This window comes from Balaenoptera ricei, chromosome 10 (assembly GCF_028023285.1).
Source record: "Balaenoptera ricei isolate mBalRic1 chromosome 10, mBalRic1.hap2, whole genome shotgun sequence".
NCBI classification, from domain to species: Eukaryota; Metazoa; Chordata; class Mammalia; order Artiodactyla; family Balaenopteridae; genus Balaenoptera; species Balaenoptera ricei.
This window is the reverse complement of record NC_082648.1, coordinates 44028649-44047679: the sequence shown is the minus strand read 5'-3', so window position 1 is coordinate 44047679 and position 19031 is coordinate 44028649. Positions and strand designations below refer to the sequence as shown.

The 19031-nt window shown below is 45.9% G+C and overlaps 1 protein-coding gene across 4 annotated transcripts in view; it reads right to left on the bottom strand.

Moving 5' to 3' along the window:
* ACVR1B (activin A receptor type 1B) overlaps positions 1–17307 on the bottom strand; it is a 31311-nt gene extending 14004 nt beyond the window's left edge. For 2 of the 4 annotated variants that reach the window (XM_059935928.1, XM_059935925.1), the window contains exons 1-2: positions 17178–17307; positions 216–455 (exon numbers count right to left, since the gene is read on the bottom strand). In XM_059935928.1, coding sequence (XP_059791911.1) covers positions 216–455; positions 17178–17268 — 331 coding nt within the window. In that variant the 5' untranslated portion in view covers positions 17269–17307. Of the gene's footprint in view, positions 1–174; positions 456–17177 lie in introns of those variants that run through there. The other 2 variants (XM_059935926.1, XM_059935927.1) reach the window with 2 other exon arrangements.
* Between the last annotated feature and the right edge of the window lie 1724 nt (positions 17308–19031).

Here is a 19031-nt window from a genome sequence, read left to right as displayed (position 1 = left end):
ACCTCTGCGGCTCACTCGACAATCTGTTTCCCCCATCCTCGAATCTACAGACCGGACTTGGGAGGAATGCCATCCCATGTCACCTCCGGGAGCATCAAAGAGGCACCTTTACCTATCCTCCAACAAAGGGATGGGGGCAGAGTAGAGAAGGATGAAATGACAGGGGTGCCCTACCTCCACGATGAGCCAATAGTCCAACAAGGGTGTCCACTCACCGCTGGGCACCCTCAGGTCGATCTTGTTGCAGAAGTCGGTGTAGCAGCAGTGCGTGTTGCGCAGATCCTCGGAGCTCAGGCAGTAGAAGGGCTTCCCAGCGGGGACCAGCTCCACTTTGGGGATGCAGGTGCGCACATGGTGCTCCATCCCGTCCAGGTTGAAAATGGAAACCATGCAGGCCCCATCTGTCTCACACGTGTAGTTGGCCTGTAAGCAGCTGGTGCACGCACAGAGCAGAGCTGCGGGAGATTCGGGAGTGGACACTGACATCAATGGTGAGATCGTATCCTAGGTCCTTTTCCAGACTTAGAATACAATCCCCTAGCATACTTGATGTTCCAAAATAAGGCGCTTTTATAGAGATGGGGCCAGAAAGATGACATCGTCAGTGGGGGCCCAACCTTTTCACCTGTTTATTCTGCTCACAACAAGGCTTTCTGGGTCCCACCATTGTCCTCTAAGTGCTCTAGTTTATGCCTACAAGAAACAGAGAAACTGCCTTTTTAACTTTGCTTTAGACTTAAACTTATTTAAAAAAATTGTTTTGTGGCTAGGAAAGAGGTCTTCCTTTAAATTTAGAAGCCTGAGGGTGGGAGGAAGGCACCTTCCCTTCGGAGACTAGAGGACCCCTCTCCCCACATACTCCATCTGACACCACCCAGATTCCCTGGAGCCATCATCAACCCCATCTCCTTTCTCTGCACCAGGAACGCCCACAGTTTCCTGAATGCAGTGTGCGTGCTCTCGCACATGCTTTTGCTGCAATGCTTTTTTTCCTAGCTAATTCTTACAAGTTCTTTAAAATTCAGCTTAAACGTCACTTCCTTTGAAAAGCTTCCCGACTAGTCCAACAACCTCCTCCTTCCTTTAGTCCTCAGCAGGTGCCCCTCTCAAGAGGGGGCAAAAAGAACACCCTCCAAAGAAGATAATATTAGTGCCTACCTCATACAGTCATTGTGAGGATTAAATGAGCTAATGCATAGAAAGTGCTCAATAAATCTAACCCATTCTGAAAGGCCCCTGGATATCACTTTATTTTTTTATTTATTATTTTTTAAAAAATTTATTTATCTTATTTATTTATTTTTGGCTGCATTGGGTCTTCATTGCTGTGTGCGGGCTTTCTCTAGTTGCAGCAAGCGGGGGCTACTCTTCGTTGCGGTGTGCAGGCTTACCATTGCGGTGGCTTCTCTTGTTGAGGAGCACGGGCTCTAGAGCGCAGGCTCAGTAGTTGTGGCACACAGGCTCAGTAGTTGTGGCTCACGGGCTCTAGAGCACAGGCTCAGTAGTTGTGGTGCACGGGTCTAGTTGCTCTGCAGCATGTGGGATCTTCCCACACCAGGGCTTGAACCCGTGTCCCCTGCATTGGCAGGCGGATTCTTAACCACTGCACCACCAGGGAAGCCCTAGATAGCACTTTAAAAAGTACTATATATATATATGTATATATATATACATACATAATTTTTCTTTTTTTTTTTCTTTCAAGTAGGTAGTGCACACAATCATCTCTGGAACTAATGAGTTTGGCTGGGTGTGTATTATCCCTAAGTGTGCACTGTTGACAGGAAATTACTGTAAATGAATTTGGTGCCTCTGAAAGCCAGTTCGGCAGCCCTGGAATCTGAAATCCTTTATTTATCCGTCTAACAAGAATAGCACAGACAGCAGCCGCTGGTTCTCCCCAGCACTGTCTCCCATGAGCCTAACCCAGCCCTGACCCCTTGGGATGGGCAGGAGGGTGGCTTGAGCCACTAGGATACTGAGGTTGGGACTCACAGTGCTGAACAAAGCATCCGCCCAGCGGGGATGCGGGTGGCAGGGCCCACCCGAGGCCCCGACTGGACACTAAGCGAATACTATCTGGATCCCAAGAGGGAACATATTCAAACTACGGCCCCTGGAGAAGAGACATTTATGACCAGTCCCGTGAAAAACTAGCCTGTCGTAACTCACCCCTTTCGGCTGTAAACAGTCTATCTTTGTCTCTTCCTCTAAAACAATGGAAGGCATCTCCTGGCTTTTCAAGTCCAAAGACAGATTCTAAATATCTCAGGGTCCAACCCCCTCCTTCCCCAGGCTTTCTGCAAGCGACACGATCCTTGCCATCCCCACCAAGGAAACAAAGGAGGGGGAGCACAGACAGGTAAAAGGACAGTGTGGATCTTCACTGCACGGCCTGTGGGATTTTTCTCACAGTGTCTGATCAGAACCCTTTCTTCTGGGAGAAATTCCAAAACACGCAGCTACCTGCTGAAGGGCTCGGGTAGTGTTATATTTTAAAGGCAGGAAGTTTAAAGCAGGTACTCTTTAGACTAGGGTCCCAAACATAAAAGGAGTTTTAAAAGTAAATTCCTCCTGAATTTCCTTCTTCTTGCTAACTGAAATTTACTTCTGCGACTCTCAGAACACTCAGCCCAAACCTCTTTGACTCACCCTGGAGTCCTGACTACTCATCCACGAGTGCAAACGCCCATCCCTCTTTGTGTCAATGGGGACATTCAGGCACAAAAGGGGTCCCCGTGGCGCGCACACCTCTCAATACACGCGCCCCGACGTCCGGCGATGAGAACAGCCTCAGGTCTATTTTGGGAAGCAAGAAGGGAAAGCGAACAACTCCCAGAGGGCTATTCTGAGCACAGTGGGACACGCGGGCCAGACCCGCAGCCGCCTTTGGAAAAGCAGCTCACTTCAGAGTCCGTCAATTAGCAGGCAGGGAAGCAGAGCCTCTGCTCCCAGACACGCACTCTCCTCTCCTTGGTTCATGGCCTCTTTCACAGTGATTCATTCTGGAGAACGAGCACACCCACACGTGGCTCATTATTTTTGGGAAGTACTTAAACAATCTTGGTGTAAGACAGGAAAGAACAAAAGTGGTGAAATCTATGCTAGACGGGACGAAGAACGGAACTGGGAGCGGGGCCATGCGGCTTCGTGATAAGGGATTGGGCAAGTCCCTGACTCTATCTGGGCCTCGGCCGCCCAACCAGAAAATACCATTCATGTTACAGAGATGGTATGAAGATCAGCCCACATCTGCTAAGTGCCGTGGGTACTCTGAGAAGACTGCTCACATCTGTGTACACCTCTGCTTTTACAGAGTGAGAAGTCTGAAAAAGCTATTTTTGCAATAACCATCACTACTGCCCACACCCCTGCAGAGGTTTCAGTTACTCTCACTAGAGCCACAGCAGAGCATCACGGCAGGAACAGGCCACACAGACCCAGGGCTCAAATACCAGCTCTAGTGTTAGTCACATGGCCTTGAGCAAGTTAGTAACCTTCCTGCACCCCAGCTGCCTAATCTGTAAAGTGGGACTGTTAATCACTTCACAGGACTATGTAAGAATTACGTGAAATAAGAGATTTAAAAAGTGCTTAGCAAATGGATGCTCAATGAATTTTAATCCCTCACTTCAATGTAAAACTCAAGTAAACACATCCATGTACAATGTGTCTCTCTAACCACTAATTAGGAAGTGCCAAGTGACAGCAAGACCACAGCAAGGAACTTCTGTTTGAGTCTCAGCTCTGCCAGTAACTGGTCGCGTGGTTTTGGGCAATTCATTTAACCTTCCTGAACCTCATTTTCCTCACCATTAACCAGAAAGAAGGGGCTGAACCAGATGACCTCTAAAATCCTCCAGTTGAAATCTGAATCTAGTTTGTTTTTAAATTCACATTGTTTGGATCACTGATTCAACACTGGGAAGTTCTGCTTTAATTCCATACACCTTTTCCTGAACTTTAAAGACAGACTAGTCTTTAAATTGTCTTCTGTTGATATTCATTTTTCATTGAAACAAAGTAAGTGACAATAAAATTATAAAAACATCTGAATTTACTAAAACTTTACTAGTACACTAAATCACAAACTTAATTTTGATTTCTTTGAAAAGTTAAATCTGGACTAATGATAACAGCCCTTTATAATCTGTTTCACAGTGACTCATCAGGTGAAATCCGCCTACTACACATGTGTACATAAACAACACATACCTAAAACTCTCAGTGTTCCATCACCAAAGAGTTACGTAGTAGAAACAACACAATTAGGAAAGCCAATGGCAGAAGAGTAATAAAATCAATCTACAGAAAAGCAAGTTAAAAAGTGGTCAAGAGTGAAATTCTCACTAGCACAGCATTTTGTTACTAACAAGCTAGTCAAACCTGAACTAAAGACATTTTGGCAGGATTTGAACGTGGTTCCAAAGTATGATTAGAAGGCGGTCTGTGGTAGGATGTCAAAGCAAATTTGGTTTGTGAGACAGGCTGTGTTTGGAGGAAGGCTGACAAGTCCCAACCTGGGCAGACTCTGTCTCACTGCATGTTATGGAAGCACTAACACACTGGGCCTGAGCAAAGGCAACCCCACCGCAGGCCCCTCTCTCCTGCCCACGGCATACTCTAGGAGGATACAGTGAGGCTGTTGCTCACTGGAAATTCCCAAGAACCACCATCCAGGACTAAACTCACAGCCACTCAATCCACATCACCGGGGAACAGGACGTGGGAGGAGCAGGGTGGGGGCACCGACCTCAAACGGTAAGAGGCATGCTGCAAAACACCCACCTTTGTCCTGGGAGATGAAGGTCCACGAACGTTTTAAAGCTACAGTATCTATGATTTTTAGCTTATGTATATGCTCCTTGGGGATGGTAAGTTTCATCAATTTAGCGTGGAACGGTGTCCCATTTAGGGACACTAAACCTGCCTCTTCCAAGCTTCACTGGGCAACCTTCTAGTTCTACAGGAGCTAAAATGTGGTGCCCAAATAGCCCATGCCACCCTTCCTCTTCATGATTTTACAACGTGATCACAAGCTGCCTCTGAGCCCTCATCTTACCAGATGACAGCATCCATCACGCAGGCCAAACTGATAAGAACAGCCTATTACAACCCATGATTATTTTAATTATTCTTCCGTGGACCCTATCCAAACTCCCTATAGCTTACTTGGGATAAAACAAAGACTACAATTCTACACAACTCTGTGATCCTGAATAGCCAAGATGATCTTGGGAGGAAAAAAAAAAGAGAAAGAGAACAAAGTTGGAGGGCTCACACAACCTGATTTAAAACTTACTACAAAGCTACAGTTATCAAAACAGTATGGTACTCCCCGAAGTACAGACTATAAATCAATGGAATAGAATTGAGAGTCCAGAAACAAATCTATACATCTATCATTAACTGATTTTCCACAAAAGTGTCTACAACATTTTGGGGGTGGGAAGACTAGTCTTCAACAAACGGTGCTGGACAACCAGAAATCCACATGCAAAAGAACAAAGTTGGACCCTTACTTCACACCATATACAAAAATTAACTCAAAGTAAGTCAAAGACCTAAATATAAGAGCTAAAATTTATATTCAAAAACTTCTAAAACTTTTAAAATGAAAATTGGGGTAAATCTTCATGACCTTGGATTTGGCAACAGTCTCCTAGATACCACACCCAAAACACAAGCAACAAAAGAAAAACAGATGAATTGGCCTTCACCAAATTAAAAAATGTTTGTGTCTCAAAGGACAATATCAAAAGAGTGAAAAGAGAACCTACAGAATGGGAGAAAATATTTGCAAATCACGTATCTAGTAATGGTCTTGTACCCAGAATATGTAAAGAACTCTTAAAACTAAACAACAACAGGGCTTCCCTGGTGGCGCAGTGGTTAAGAATCCGCCTGCCAATGCAGGGGACATGGGCTTGAGCCCTGGTCCAGGAAGATCCCACATGCGGCAGAGCAACTAAGCCTGTGTGCCACAACTACTGAGCCTGCACTCTAGAGCTGGCGAGCCACAACTACTGAGCCCTCGTGCCACAACTACTGAAGCCCGCACACCTAGAGCCTGTGCTCCGCAACAAGAGAAGCCACCACAATGAGAAGCCCGTGCACTGCAAGGAAGAGTAGCCCCCACTTGCCACAACTAGAGAAAGCCCGCGTGCAGCAACAAAGACCCAATGCAGCCAAAAATAAATAAATAAATAAATAAATTTATATTAAAAAAAAAACTCAACAACGACAAAAAATAATTTTAAAATGGGCAAAGGACCTGAACAGACATTTCTCCAAAGATATACAAATGACCAAAAAGTACATGAAAAGATGTTCAACATCATCTCAAATGCAAATGAATTTCAAATTCAAATGTAAATCAAAACCACTTCACACCCACTAGGAAGGCCATAAGAAAGTGTTGGTGCAGACTCAGAGGAAACTGGGACCCTACACACTGACAGTAGGATCATAAACCGGTGCAGCCACTACAGAAAACAGTTTGATGGTTCCTCGGTAAGTTAAACATTGAATTACCATATAACCAGCAATTCCACTCCTAGGTGTATATCCAGAAGATTGAAAACAAGTGTTTAAACAAAAACTTGTACTCGAATGTTCATAACAGCACTATTCACAACCGTCAAAAGGTGGAAACCCAAATGTCCACCAAACATAGAAAGGATAAACAAAATGTGGTATATTCATATGATGGAGTATTATTCAGCTATAAAAAGGAATAAACTACTGATATTAACTACACTGTGGATGAACTCTGAAACATTATGTTAACTGAAAGAAGCCACATACTGTATGAGTCCATTTATATTAAATATCCAGAAAGCATTATTAGTGGTTGTTAGGGGCTTGGGGGAGAAGATGGGGAATGCTGGCTTAATGGGTTACTGGGTTTCCTTCAGGGTAAAGAAAAAGTTCTGGAACTAGAGAGTGGTGGTGGTTTGTGTAACATTATGAAGGTACTTAACACCACTGAATTATACACTTTAAAATGGTTAAAAACGGTTGTATGTGTTTTACCACAATTTTTAAAATACCATAAATCTCTGTAAAATAGTATGCATAATATAATCTCAATTACAAAACAGTAACAACAAAAACCTAACACGAGCATACCAAAAAAAATGGAGGTACAGTGTCCTTCCCAAGTCCCTAGGCTCTCAGATGTCCCAGGAACCTGTAAACTTCTAAAGGAGGGAACCAGTGTCCTTCTCTTTTTCATTTTCTCACTGGTATCCAGCACAGTGATCAGCAAATAGCACCACGCTTAATAAATCTCATTCAGTAGATCTCAGCCTAGCAATGTGAGAGGGAAGGGGCTCTGCCAGAGTCGACACGCTTTTATCCGTTTTATATACCTGTCTACATTTTCATTTTTGAAAGAGTTTTACTGCTTTAAGAAGACAGAAAGAAAAAAAGAAAGGGCTTCCCTGGTGGCGCAGTGGTTAAGAATCCACCTGCCAATGCAGGGGACACGGGTTCAAGCCCTGGTCCGGGAAGTTCCCACATGCCGCGGAGCAACGAAGCCCATGCTCCACAACTACTGAGCCTGCGCTCTAGAGCCCGCGAGCCACAGCTACTGAAGCCTGCGTGCCTAGAGCCCGTGCTCCGCAACAAGAGAAGCCACCGCGATGAGAAGCCCGTGCACCACAACGAAGAGTAGCCCTCGTTCGTTGCAACTAGAGAAAGCCCGCGTGCAGCAACGAAGACCCAACGCGGCTAAATATAAAATAAATTTTTCTAAAAAAAGAAAGAAAAAAGTTGTTCAGTAACTACTGATTTAGACAACTGCCAAAATGTTTATGAAAATCTTGAATTGGGTTTAAAAATGGAGGTGTCTGGCACTAAACTATCACAAAGTAGAGGTAATGTTTGTTTCTCCGGGGTGGGGGTGGAAGACAGCCGGTGAGGCTGCGGAACTGACACAGTACCAGGCAGAAAAGTCCTGCTGCATTAAAACACAGCAATCAGATGCTATTGCTAACAAAGACTCAAGGTGCATTTCCAGCTTTCACAATCATCAAAATTAGATTGTAAAACTACACTAAAATAAAACAAAACAAAAACTCTTAAGTACCCAAGAGCCATAATAAAGTCAAATTTTACATGTGTAGTTGGTGGTATCTAAAACATCCAAAAAGTATACTGGTAAAAAGCACTTATGAAAAAAATGTAACTGACTTAATAAAGGAAGCTATTTGTATGACGAGGGGAAAAAAACGCACAGATTTAACAATAAGACATTTGATAAGCTTGGTATTTAATTTCAATCTGGGAAAAGGTCTCGGAGTGGGTTTTGCATAAGAGAAAGGTGTCTGAAAAGCCAGCTCCACACTATATCTATTCTACAAACTGCCTTTCTGACATTCTACTTGGAGACAAACCCAACCCCAGAGAGCTGTTTAAACAAGTTCACCCTTAAGCCTCAGGTCTAGAGAATAAAAGCTTTGTTCTCACTCAAAAAAGACGTTTGATGTTTATGCTAAGGAGACCTGTCATTGTGACTTAATTTATGGCTGACTGTAAATGCCTGAACATCTAGCAAGGGCCCACCTGCTGCCCAGGAGAATGTCAAGGTAAAGCTGGAAGGAGTGGCGTCACTATGACAGAGCATGTGCAGTGTTCCTGGGACCTAAATGTACAGACTCAGCCGTCACATTCAGACTGCCTACTAGTAACTTGGTATTTCTCCTTTACTGACAAGTTTATATTGACATGTACAACCATTCTGTTTTCTTTCTTTGTTGTACTTAAGCAGACACACTTGTGGCTCATTAGAGCAGGGGAGGGTATTTATCAGTGGTAGTCCTATTTGCTTCCTGACCTACTTACTATACTATGGATGTGTGGAGAGGCCACAGTGTACATCACAGTTTTGAGGGAGAAGAGGGATAGGAATGGTTGTTTCAGGCAACTGGGACAATGAAGGAGAAAACAAAATCAGCCAGGACGGAGAATAAAACTAATGAGGTTGAGATCAAGTTCATCTGGCTGGAATAAAATGGGTAGGTGGTAGAATAAACAGAGTAGAATAAACAGAGATGCAAGAGGTGAGGTAGGAAGTGTAATTAGGATGTTCCAAGTAACTCACAAATGTTTGCAGCATTTTGAGAGACTGGGATAAAAACTGTATATACAGGAGATAATAAAATTACAGCAGGACAGAACTAGAATTATTTACCTAGGATTTTGCTGAGAGGATGGAAAAGAAATGAGTGAATTCAATTAAATTATTAAGTACTTAAAATACGCAAGGCTCTGTGATAGGACAAAGACATATAAAGAAAAATAAGGTAGTTCCTAGCATCAATTTTTAGGGGGTAGAGAAGGGAGAGTGGGAGAAGCAGAAAACTATAAACCAGTGTGAACCTCTATACCACTGATATGGACCAAAGAGAAAAGCAGAGAGGATGGAGTCACTGGCTGGGGGATAGGAGGAAGACAAAGTGGGTCCCACACTGGAGGATGGCTGGATTTGGATTTGGCTAAGAAGAGAAGGCCAAGACCAAGAAAAGCACAAGGCATGTTAGGTCCAAAGTAAATAGATGTGACAACAATGCCATGGTTCCAGTCACAGACGAGGGCAGTAAGGGAGACTAGGCCAGACTGCATGGATTGTGATGCCAGGCTAAGGGGTCTGGAGTTGATCCTGGAGGCCACATAAAAGTGACACAGAAGGTGCACTTTCCAAAGTTAAATCCAGTGGTAGGAAGGATGACAAGGGAGAGACAGGAGGCAGGGACTGGTTAGAAAGCTACTTTAATAGTCATTACAGTACATAGTAGAGTACAGGATTTAGAGCATGTGCTTTGGAATCAGACAGACTTTAGGCCCACTGCTTAACCTCTCTATGTCCCAGTTTTCTCATCTGTAAAATGGGGATGAGAGTGCCTCAGAGAATAGTTGTACAGAGTAAGCAATGTAGCACAATCGCTCAGTGTAACACTTGAGTAGATAGTATACATTCAGTAAATCAGATGCTTTTATCACTACTGTCATCCTAGTGAATGAGAAGGGTCAGAGCTCTTTGTGGTTTTATGGTTCTTCTAACAAGCAGAAATCAATTTGTGTGTAAACGTCTCAATGGCAAGGACAGATTCGTTCCTCAGTATCCCTCTCAACATTAAGCTTGGCCCTGCGTATTAGGAATGAACACTGACTGAATTTGATTCAAGCTTATCTACTACAAGTGTAGAATGTAATGTATACAAACATACACCAAGACAATACGCAAAGATTTGGGGTAAGGCAGGTTCAACACAAATACTTATTTAAAAAAATATCCTTCAATTCACAGATTCCTCAACTCAAAACATCAAAACCATCTAAAAGACTTATCTCCAAAGCATCCACAATCTCCTCTCTCCTCCAAACACTCACAAATGTCTAGGAAATGGTAACAGGCAGTAGGTGAAAGCCACATGTGGTCAAAGGACTTCTTTCTACATGCAAGGTCCATCCATGGGATGACAGGGTACCAGGTCTCAAGGAGCCTCAAGCCCATCTTGGGAGAGAGCTCTTATTTCCCTCTCCTGTTTTCCTTCTCCTCACATCACCATCTGACTCACCACACACACATTTTTAAAAACAACACCTATTTACTATTTCACAGTTTCTGTAGGTCAGAAGTCCAGGCACAGCATGACTGATGTCAGCTGGGGCTGCTTTCTCATCTAGGGCTGGGACCTCTCTCAAACTCACTCATTGCTGCCAAACTCTAATGCCCTGTGGAAGAAGGATTAAGGCCCCCATTTCCCTCCTCGCTGATGGCCAGGGACCACTCAGCTCCTGAAGTCAGCCTGCAGTTCCTGCTCATGTGGCTCCCATGGGCAGTTCATACATGGATGTTTACTTTCTTCCAAGCCAGTTGGAGCATCTCTGCCTTCCTCTTCTGCAATCAGCTGAGAAAATGCTCTGCTTTCAAAGGGCTAGCTTGATTAGGTCAGGCCCACCATGATAGCCTGCCTATCTGGAGGTGCACTGATCTAACCTCTTCACAATACAGTTGACCCTTGAACAACTCAGGGGTTAGGGGCACTGACCACCATGGAGTCAAAAACCCAAGTATAACATAACAATCATCCCTCTGGATCTGTGGTTCTGCATCCACGGATTCAACCAACCTTGGACCGTACGGTACTCTAGTCTGTATTTACTGAAAGAAATCCAAGTATAAGTGGACCCGTGCAGTTCATACCCATGTCGCTCAAGGGTCAACTGTACTACCTGCATTCATGTGTGACTGAGTAACTGGGAAAAGGTGTGTATATACCTAAGGCTAGGAAACTTGGGGAGAGGAGAGCAGAGGGGGGGCTGTGGTAGACAGAATCACCTTGTATTTTATTTCTTTATTGTCTATTTCACCAGCCAGAAGGTACACTTCACCAAGGAAAGCATTTGTCTCCTTGTGTTTACTGTTGTATCCCCGCACCTACAACAGTGCCAGGTAAATGGTAGGTGCTCAAGGGTTAAAGGAACCTTTAGATCACCATAGCAGTACTCGATATACGTATATATACCTGTTTAGTTTATTCACAGGCTGGAAACGGGACTTCTAACTGTATACATTAAACTTTTGGTTCAGTGAAACCATTCAGGAATCCTGGGAATTCCACATGATATAATTTTCTCTCTGCCACAATCATTGTATGGCTTTTAACAAAATACAGTTGATTCTCGTTATTCATGGATTCGTATTTGTGAATCTGCCCACTTGCTAAAATTTATTTATAACCCCAAAATCAATACTCTCAGTGCTTTCATGGTCATTTGCAGACATGCGCAGAGTGGTGAAACTTTGAGTCACCCAATGCACACGTTCCCACTGAGGTCGAACAAGGCAATGCTCTCTCTGGCTTCTTGTTTCAGCTCATACTGTTAATACGTGTCCTTCTCATGGTATGTTCAGTGCCAGGCTTTTTGTCTTTTCGTGTTTTTTCTTGGTGATTTCACTGTTTTAAAACAGCCCCCAAGAGCAGTAGCTTAGTGTTCTGAAGCTCGAGAAGACAGTGACGTGCCTTACGAGAAAGAAAATACATATACTGAATAAGCTTCATTCAGGCATGCATTATAGTGCTGTTGGCCCTGAGTTCAATGTTAATGAATCAACAATATAAATTAAATGAGGTGTCTTTAAACCGAAACACGAACAGCACAAGGTTATGTACCGATCAGCTGATGAAAACGTGTGACCAGCAGCTGCAGGGACCTAACCCTGTAGCTGCTCCCCCGGGAGCAGTGGTCCAGTATTTGCTAATCCTGTGTTCAAGTGGGCCTCACAGAACACAGTTACGGCAAATAACACGACCTGACTGGATTAGCCCCATTTTACAGATGAAACAATGAAGCGGACAGGGATGTGAAGTGGCAGCCCCCAGCGCACTCCAGCACACCATCCTGTTTTACTTCCTTCACAGCCCTCATGACTGATAACTGTGTTTACTCATTTATTTTCAGTCTGAGCCACTGCAATAGTAAGTTCCATGAGGGTTAGGGATTTTTGTCCATCTTGTTCCCTGTTACCTCCTCATGCCAAGAACCATTCCAGGCACATACCCAACCGAATGAATAAAGAAATCTCCTATATGTAATTGTGTAAATATTAGGGGGATTGATACTTTAAAGGGAAAGGCAGTTACTTTCATTACGTTAAATTCAAAATATTCAGCAAGACAAACTCAGGCTTCAGACTAAGTGGAGAGAGAAGAAAACCAAAAAGAACACCAGAGCTGCCTGAAGTGGCGCTCGCTCAGACACCCGTGGGCAGGTAAGACTGCTGGGGACGGCAGCCGCACAGCTGCACCAAGCTCCCGAGACTCTACAGAGGAAGAAGAAAGCTACACTCTGGAGCGGTATTTATCTGCGACGGAAAAGCCAGCAAGCAGAGAGAACAGGCAAGAGCAGAGATGCTGCCTCCAGGCCCAGCCGCAGGTTGAACCACGTGTGAGAGAGAGAAGCTGAGGAGAGCAAAACCCGAGAGCGGGATTCGAACCTGGCCGTGATGCCGCCCCTGCAGAGTGACAGAAATGTAGCCGAGACGGCCGGGGACTGGCAGCTCCGGAGCCGATTCCCTTCAAAGGTTTGGACACTCCTAGTCCAGGCGGAACTGATGGGCTCCGGAGGCCCGCAGCACTTCCAGCATCGGGGGGAACTGAGGAGCAAGAGGACTCCAGGATTTTCTTCTTATGAATACAGAGAGGAAAATGAGATAAGACCCTCTTACATCAACCCTACTGTAACAGACAAATAGCACAAGAACTCGAGACAAAGAGGCGGGATTCCAGAATTAATGTTCACGGCTGCTCTGAGCAAAAACTGAACAGTAAACAATAAGGATTTCAAAATTAAAACAAAAGAGCCACTTCAGTATTCTAATTTAACCTTCAGAAATAAAGACGATCTCAAGCACCGTGGACTGAGAATTCCATTCCACCTCAACACCCCGTACTCCTGAGTTATTATGAGAACAGACTGCGACGCAATTCAACTCGTGTTCCAAAATGCAACAAGCAGCCTCAACAGGCCATGCTGGAAGAAGCAGCACGCCTCATCATCATCTCCTGATTCATATTTTGGTAGCAAGGTTACAATTAGCTCACCGGTGGAGAATAAACCTATTTATAACACAGTAGTCCACCTGAAAGACACAATCATCTAAAAAGGTTTTTAGACAAAAATGAAGTGCAGCTTCTTCCTGTACTGACTGCAGATTCCCAAGGTCCTTTCAGATGAAGTCCTCAGTCTAACCTTCCTGTGTTCACAGGCACCATTCTGGCCACCTCTCAGCCTCCATGTTCTTATGTAACATTTACATAGTGCCATAAACATACCCGGAGTTGCGTAAGAATTAAAACGTTGCCAAACCAATAAAGCCTAAAGCAGGTCACTCCCTCCAGACTGCCTTTGATTAGCAAAGGTATGCTGCCCGGCCTAAGATGTAAGGGCCTGTCAAGAGACAGAAATTAACTTGAGGAAATCTGAAACGGGTCCACAAAAATGCACAAAGAAGAAATTAACCACACTGTGACATGTGATGCTTCTATCAATCCCAAGAATTATTCTGTCCCATAAGATAAAAAGTAACCCAACATTGCCTGGTCCCTGAAGTCAGAAACTGTGTCTAAAAATACCTCCCAGCCAACTGGCTATCAGTAAGTCAGTCTCACAAATGTCCCAATAAGAGTGACACAGACTAGTTCCTTACTTTACAGAGGCAAAACTGAGGCAGTCACAGAAAGGTTAAGTAAGTGCCTTATTCAAGGACAACCTGCAAGGGAGCAAAGTTCAGGGACTGGAAAGCAGCCTCCTCCCTCCATCTGGCTCTAACCTTTAACCAGAGTAGCCATTTTATTGTTTTAATCACATCTGTTCCCGGAGCTCTTAACAAAACTAATCTGAGATTCTCTTTTTCTCTATGATCTTAACAAAACTAATCTGAGATTCTCTTTTTCTCTATGAGAGTTCACTTTCACTGTAGTTCGAATTCATGTCCACTCAACACAATTACAAGACTTGGCCTGAAATTAAATTTTTAGTTTACTCACAGAAATTAAAAATATTCCTATCAGAACCTCAAATGTCTCCCTTGCTGCTTTTGTCTTAAGAAATAAATATCATGCTCTCCTGCTACTAATTCAATTTTACATTTTCAAGTACTAATGTGAAAATTCCAAAGGCAGGCCTTAAAACATGGCCCACCTATCAAACGATGCTGTTTATAACCTGGAGCTCATGCTTCTTATCACTGGCCTTTTACTAAGTCGACATGAGTTCACTATTTAACGCAGACACCGACCCCTTGCTGCCCTCATGTCCTGTCCAAGCACCAGGCATCAGGGCTGGCTGGTTCTGCCATTCCTCCAGCTCGCCTAGAGGAGCACAGCAGAGGAAGTGCAGGGGAGGACAGCAATCAACTTCTTGTTATCCCACAGCCTCTATTTTCCCAGAACTGATGTCTTACTTGAAGCCTTTTGCAACAGTGGTCTCTGTAGCATGCACTATTGGCAACTAGATGTGTCCCGGAAAAAACTGTAGTGTCTGGCCAAGTTTAAAGGCCTTCGAGAATGTTTGCTGGACACACAACCTAATCTCCAATTTACCAAAAAAAGAAAGCAACTTCCTATTATGCCCACCCATCCTCACGCCAACAACATCCATTTCAGGAAGGTTACAGAAAATGAACTCTGCCCCATTCAGAACCAGCTGGATTATCAATTAAACGTTCAAGGCTCACAACAAGAAATATCCCACCAGACACTACACCAAACCTACAGGGACACGGCTGTTAAAAATCTTGGATATATTAGGAACAGGATAAAAATTCCTATGGAAGGAATTTAAAGATTTATTCATCACATGTAAAATGACAAACCTGAAGGCTGAGTCTCCTTACTTACTACCCTACTAGAGAAATAACATCGTGTTACACACTCCAAGAACATGGCCCATAATAAGGCCCAGCAAACATTATTCATGAAAACCATTAATTTACCACCAATGTCAGGCTGTGTTCATACACCTTCACCATGTCTATCAGACCCCACGGCGCATTACCTACGCCACAGAGCAGCGAGACCCAGGAACACGCATGAGGCGCCTTAGCAGAAGCATTAGCCTGTGAACAAAGACCCCACCGCACAGGCTGCACCACTGGGAACAAATATCAAGGCTGGAGGTAATGAACTTGTTTTTTAGACTCCAAAGTGGGATGAGGTCTTTTGTTGATTGTCTGGTTTACGAAGGAAGCCAGAACCCACCTGAGAACCATTCTTTCTAGTGGAGAGAAGAGAGCCCCAGAACACACATTTGATCTCCCACTGCTGGAAGGTTAGGGGCTGCTGAGAAGTCAAAGCAGCAGGCTTTGTACATCGGGAGCCAATACAGACCTGATCAGCTCTCCCAGATCTATCTGTGGGTCAATAATCACTTCAATACAACTCCCAAATATAACCTTCATCTGCTACCCCAATGCCAACACGCATTTGAGACGAATCGCTTAAGTTAAATATTTTAGGGTTTCATCTGCTCTCCTCAAGCCCCCAAAGCCTCACAAACAAGACACCCAGCTGAGTGTCCCACAGAAAGGGGCTACCTCTGCAGCGGGAAGGGTGTGGGTGCTACCAGGGAGCAGAAGCCTGCGGGGTTTGGAAGGTAAGGGGTGTGTGAGGTGGGGGAGTGTGCAGGGAGAGGGCTGGGGAGAGGGATTGTGCAGGAAGGTAAATAAATCCTGCCCAAGGGCCGGGAGCCGCTCCAGTGCTGGGGTCTTTAAATGATCTTGGGGGTGGGAGGCAGGTTCTAGGATGTCACCTGAAAGGCATCCACAAAGTGACGAAGCGAATGGGCCCCCTGGGGTAGGGTGGGAGAGGCGAGGTGAAAAGCAAATACACCTAGATACAGATTAACTGTTCTGGAACTAGGTTTCCTAGGGTTCGAGAGATTCCAAAGCCAAGCTCCCAAAACGTTTAGGGCCCTGTTGGTCCCATTGCCTCCACAGAGCTTCCGCGGGGCATGTGTATTGGAGGTGGGGGGGGGGCTGGCCCCACTGAACTCAAGGGACTGCGCGAAGGGGAAATGTGACTCGCTTTCCCAGAACATTAGAGAGGAAGGAGAGGGAGGGGAAGAGGCACCCCAAGCGCAGGAGCTCAAGGAAAGGTTTGAGACCCCCTCCCCTTTCATCTGCGGTGCGCAAGGACTCTCAACATCAGGATACCTCGGAGAGGCAAAGACCCCATCGCCCGAGCCTCACAATCTTGGCGGGAGAAAAGGCGCCCCCCAGGAGCATCTGGAGGGAGGGAATGAAGACCACCGCCCCTGGACATGCTGAGGGGCAGAAACGTGGACCTCCAAATCCTGGGGAAGGAAACCCGCACTCCTCTCTATGGAACATGGGGGTGCTGGGAGCGCGACCCCCGAGAGCTCCCCGAATCCAGTTTCGCCGGGAGGAGGGATCGGGTCCCCAGGGGCCCGGCGTGAGCTCGGTCCCGGCTGGGCGGCCGCGCCTCGGGGGTCGGGGAAATCCGACTGGGGGTCACCGCGACTCCCCCGCGCCCCCCGCCCGGCCATATTGAGTGCGTGGGGAGGGGGCGCGCTGTAGCCAGGGGCCGCGGCGCGAGGCCTCGCCCTCGCCCGGCCCTCTCCATCCCGGCCCCCGCCCCGGGACTCACCCTGGATCCCCCGGGGCCCGGACCCGCCGCTGCCGGCAAGCAGGAGAACAACAAGGGGGAAGAAGGAGGAGGCTCCGGCCGACTCCGCCATAGTAACCGCCGCCGCCGCCACCGCCGCCGCCGCCGCCGCCGCCGCCGCAGCCCAGCAGCGCCCAGCGCGCGCGCGCGCGCCCCCGGCGCCTCCCCTCCTCCCGCTGCCCGACTCCCGCCTCCCTCTTCTCCGCCCGGCGCCGGCACGTGCGCTCCCGGCGGAGCCGGCGCCGCGGCCGCCGCGCGCGCCCCCGAAGGGCGGGGCCGGGTGCGCGCGGGCGCCCGCCTTAAAGGGGAGTGTCCCAGTTAAAGGGGTGGGAGGGGTTCGCGCCTCGGCCAACCTCACCCGTGGGTGCAGAGCGCGGCGCGGAGGAGGCCGAGCCGGACACGCGGCTTCTGCTCTGTCCTGCGCTGCCCGCAGCGCAGCGTGATCTTAACGGCACCGACCCCCATCCCCCGCATCGAATGTTCTACGAGTGCCGTGCGTGTTCCCGTTCCCTTCATCCTTACTGCTTAGCCTCAGGCTCCCGTCACGTCCCATCGCGATCGTCGCAACCGTCTCCTAACTAGTCTCCCAGCCCCAAGTGGCCCCCCTGCGATCCGCGGGACGCACAGCCACCTGTGTGATCGAATCATGGGATGCCCCTTTTCAGAACACACCGGGGCTTTTTAATGACAGTACTCAATCTTGGTGAGGGTGCCGTGTGAAGCACTCCCACTCTGCTGTAGGTAGAACCCTTTTGGTAAACAATTTGGCATTATGTATAAAATGTCTTAGAATATTCATACCCCTATCCCCTGTCTTCAAGAAATAACAGAGATGAGGACAAATATTTGTGAGAAATGTTAACTGTTGCATGTTCATCATTGTAAAAAGCTGGAAACAAGTACTCAATAATAGAAGACAAATTATGGCCCATCCATATGATGGAGCATTATTTAGTAATTAAAAATTATGTTTGTAAAAATAATGAAGTGAGAAAATGTCCATGAGATGTTAAATGAAAAAGCAAAGTACAAAACTATTTACAGTACTGTTCTAATTTTGTTGACACTATATATCTGCATGGAAAAAAGACTGAAAAGAAATTGCCAATATTATCAGTAGTTATCACCAGAATAATTTTTTACTTTTTCTGTAAACATTTCAGTATTTTCTAAATATTTTACAAATAAGCTAGTGTTACTTTCAAATTTAGAAAAAAATGCTTATAAAAGGTAAACTGAATCACCCATAACTTTCTGAAAAGAGTTCACTTTCCTTAGCTTGAAAAAGCACTTGAGATCACAAAAAGGACAGGGTTTTGGACCCAGAGTTCTGGATCTGAAATCTCCTTTTCTTACTAAGTGACATGAAAACTTAGGCAAGCTTTTTAACCTCTCTAAGCACAGTTTCATCATCCGAGATGTAGGGGTGGAGAGGATGACCAAAGGTGGGAGTCGGGGTAGAGGGGAGCTTCTCAAATGGAATCCCCACCTTTGAAGTTGTCACAAACCTGAAGAACACCCCTCCTCATAGAAAGAAAAAAACTGGACTGTAGAGACACTCCCCAGACACAACTCACACACAAACACACGTGTACAAAGTCTTACAGAGGCACCATGTACACAAGGGTCAGTAGCTGGATGAGCAAACACCTTACTTTTATACTGCTCTGCCTCACGCCCCCAAAATGGGCATTCCCCCTCCATTTTATCTAACTGGTCTCCCAAACTCTGTTCCACCCACCCTTAAGGGCTCCCAGCTGTGGTGGGCACAGTGTAAGCTTACTGTGTTAGTTTCCTAGGGCTGCCTTAACAGAGTACCACGAACTGGGTGGCTTA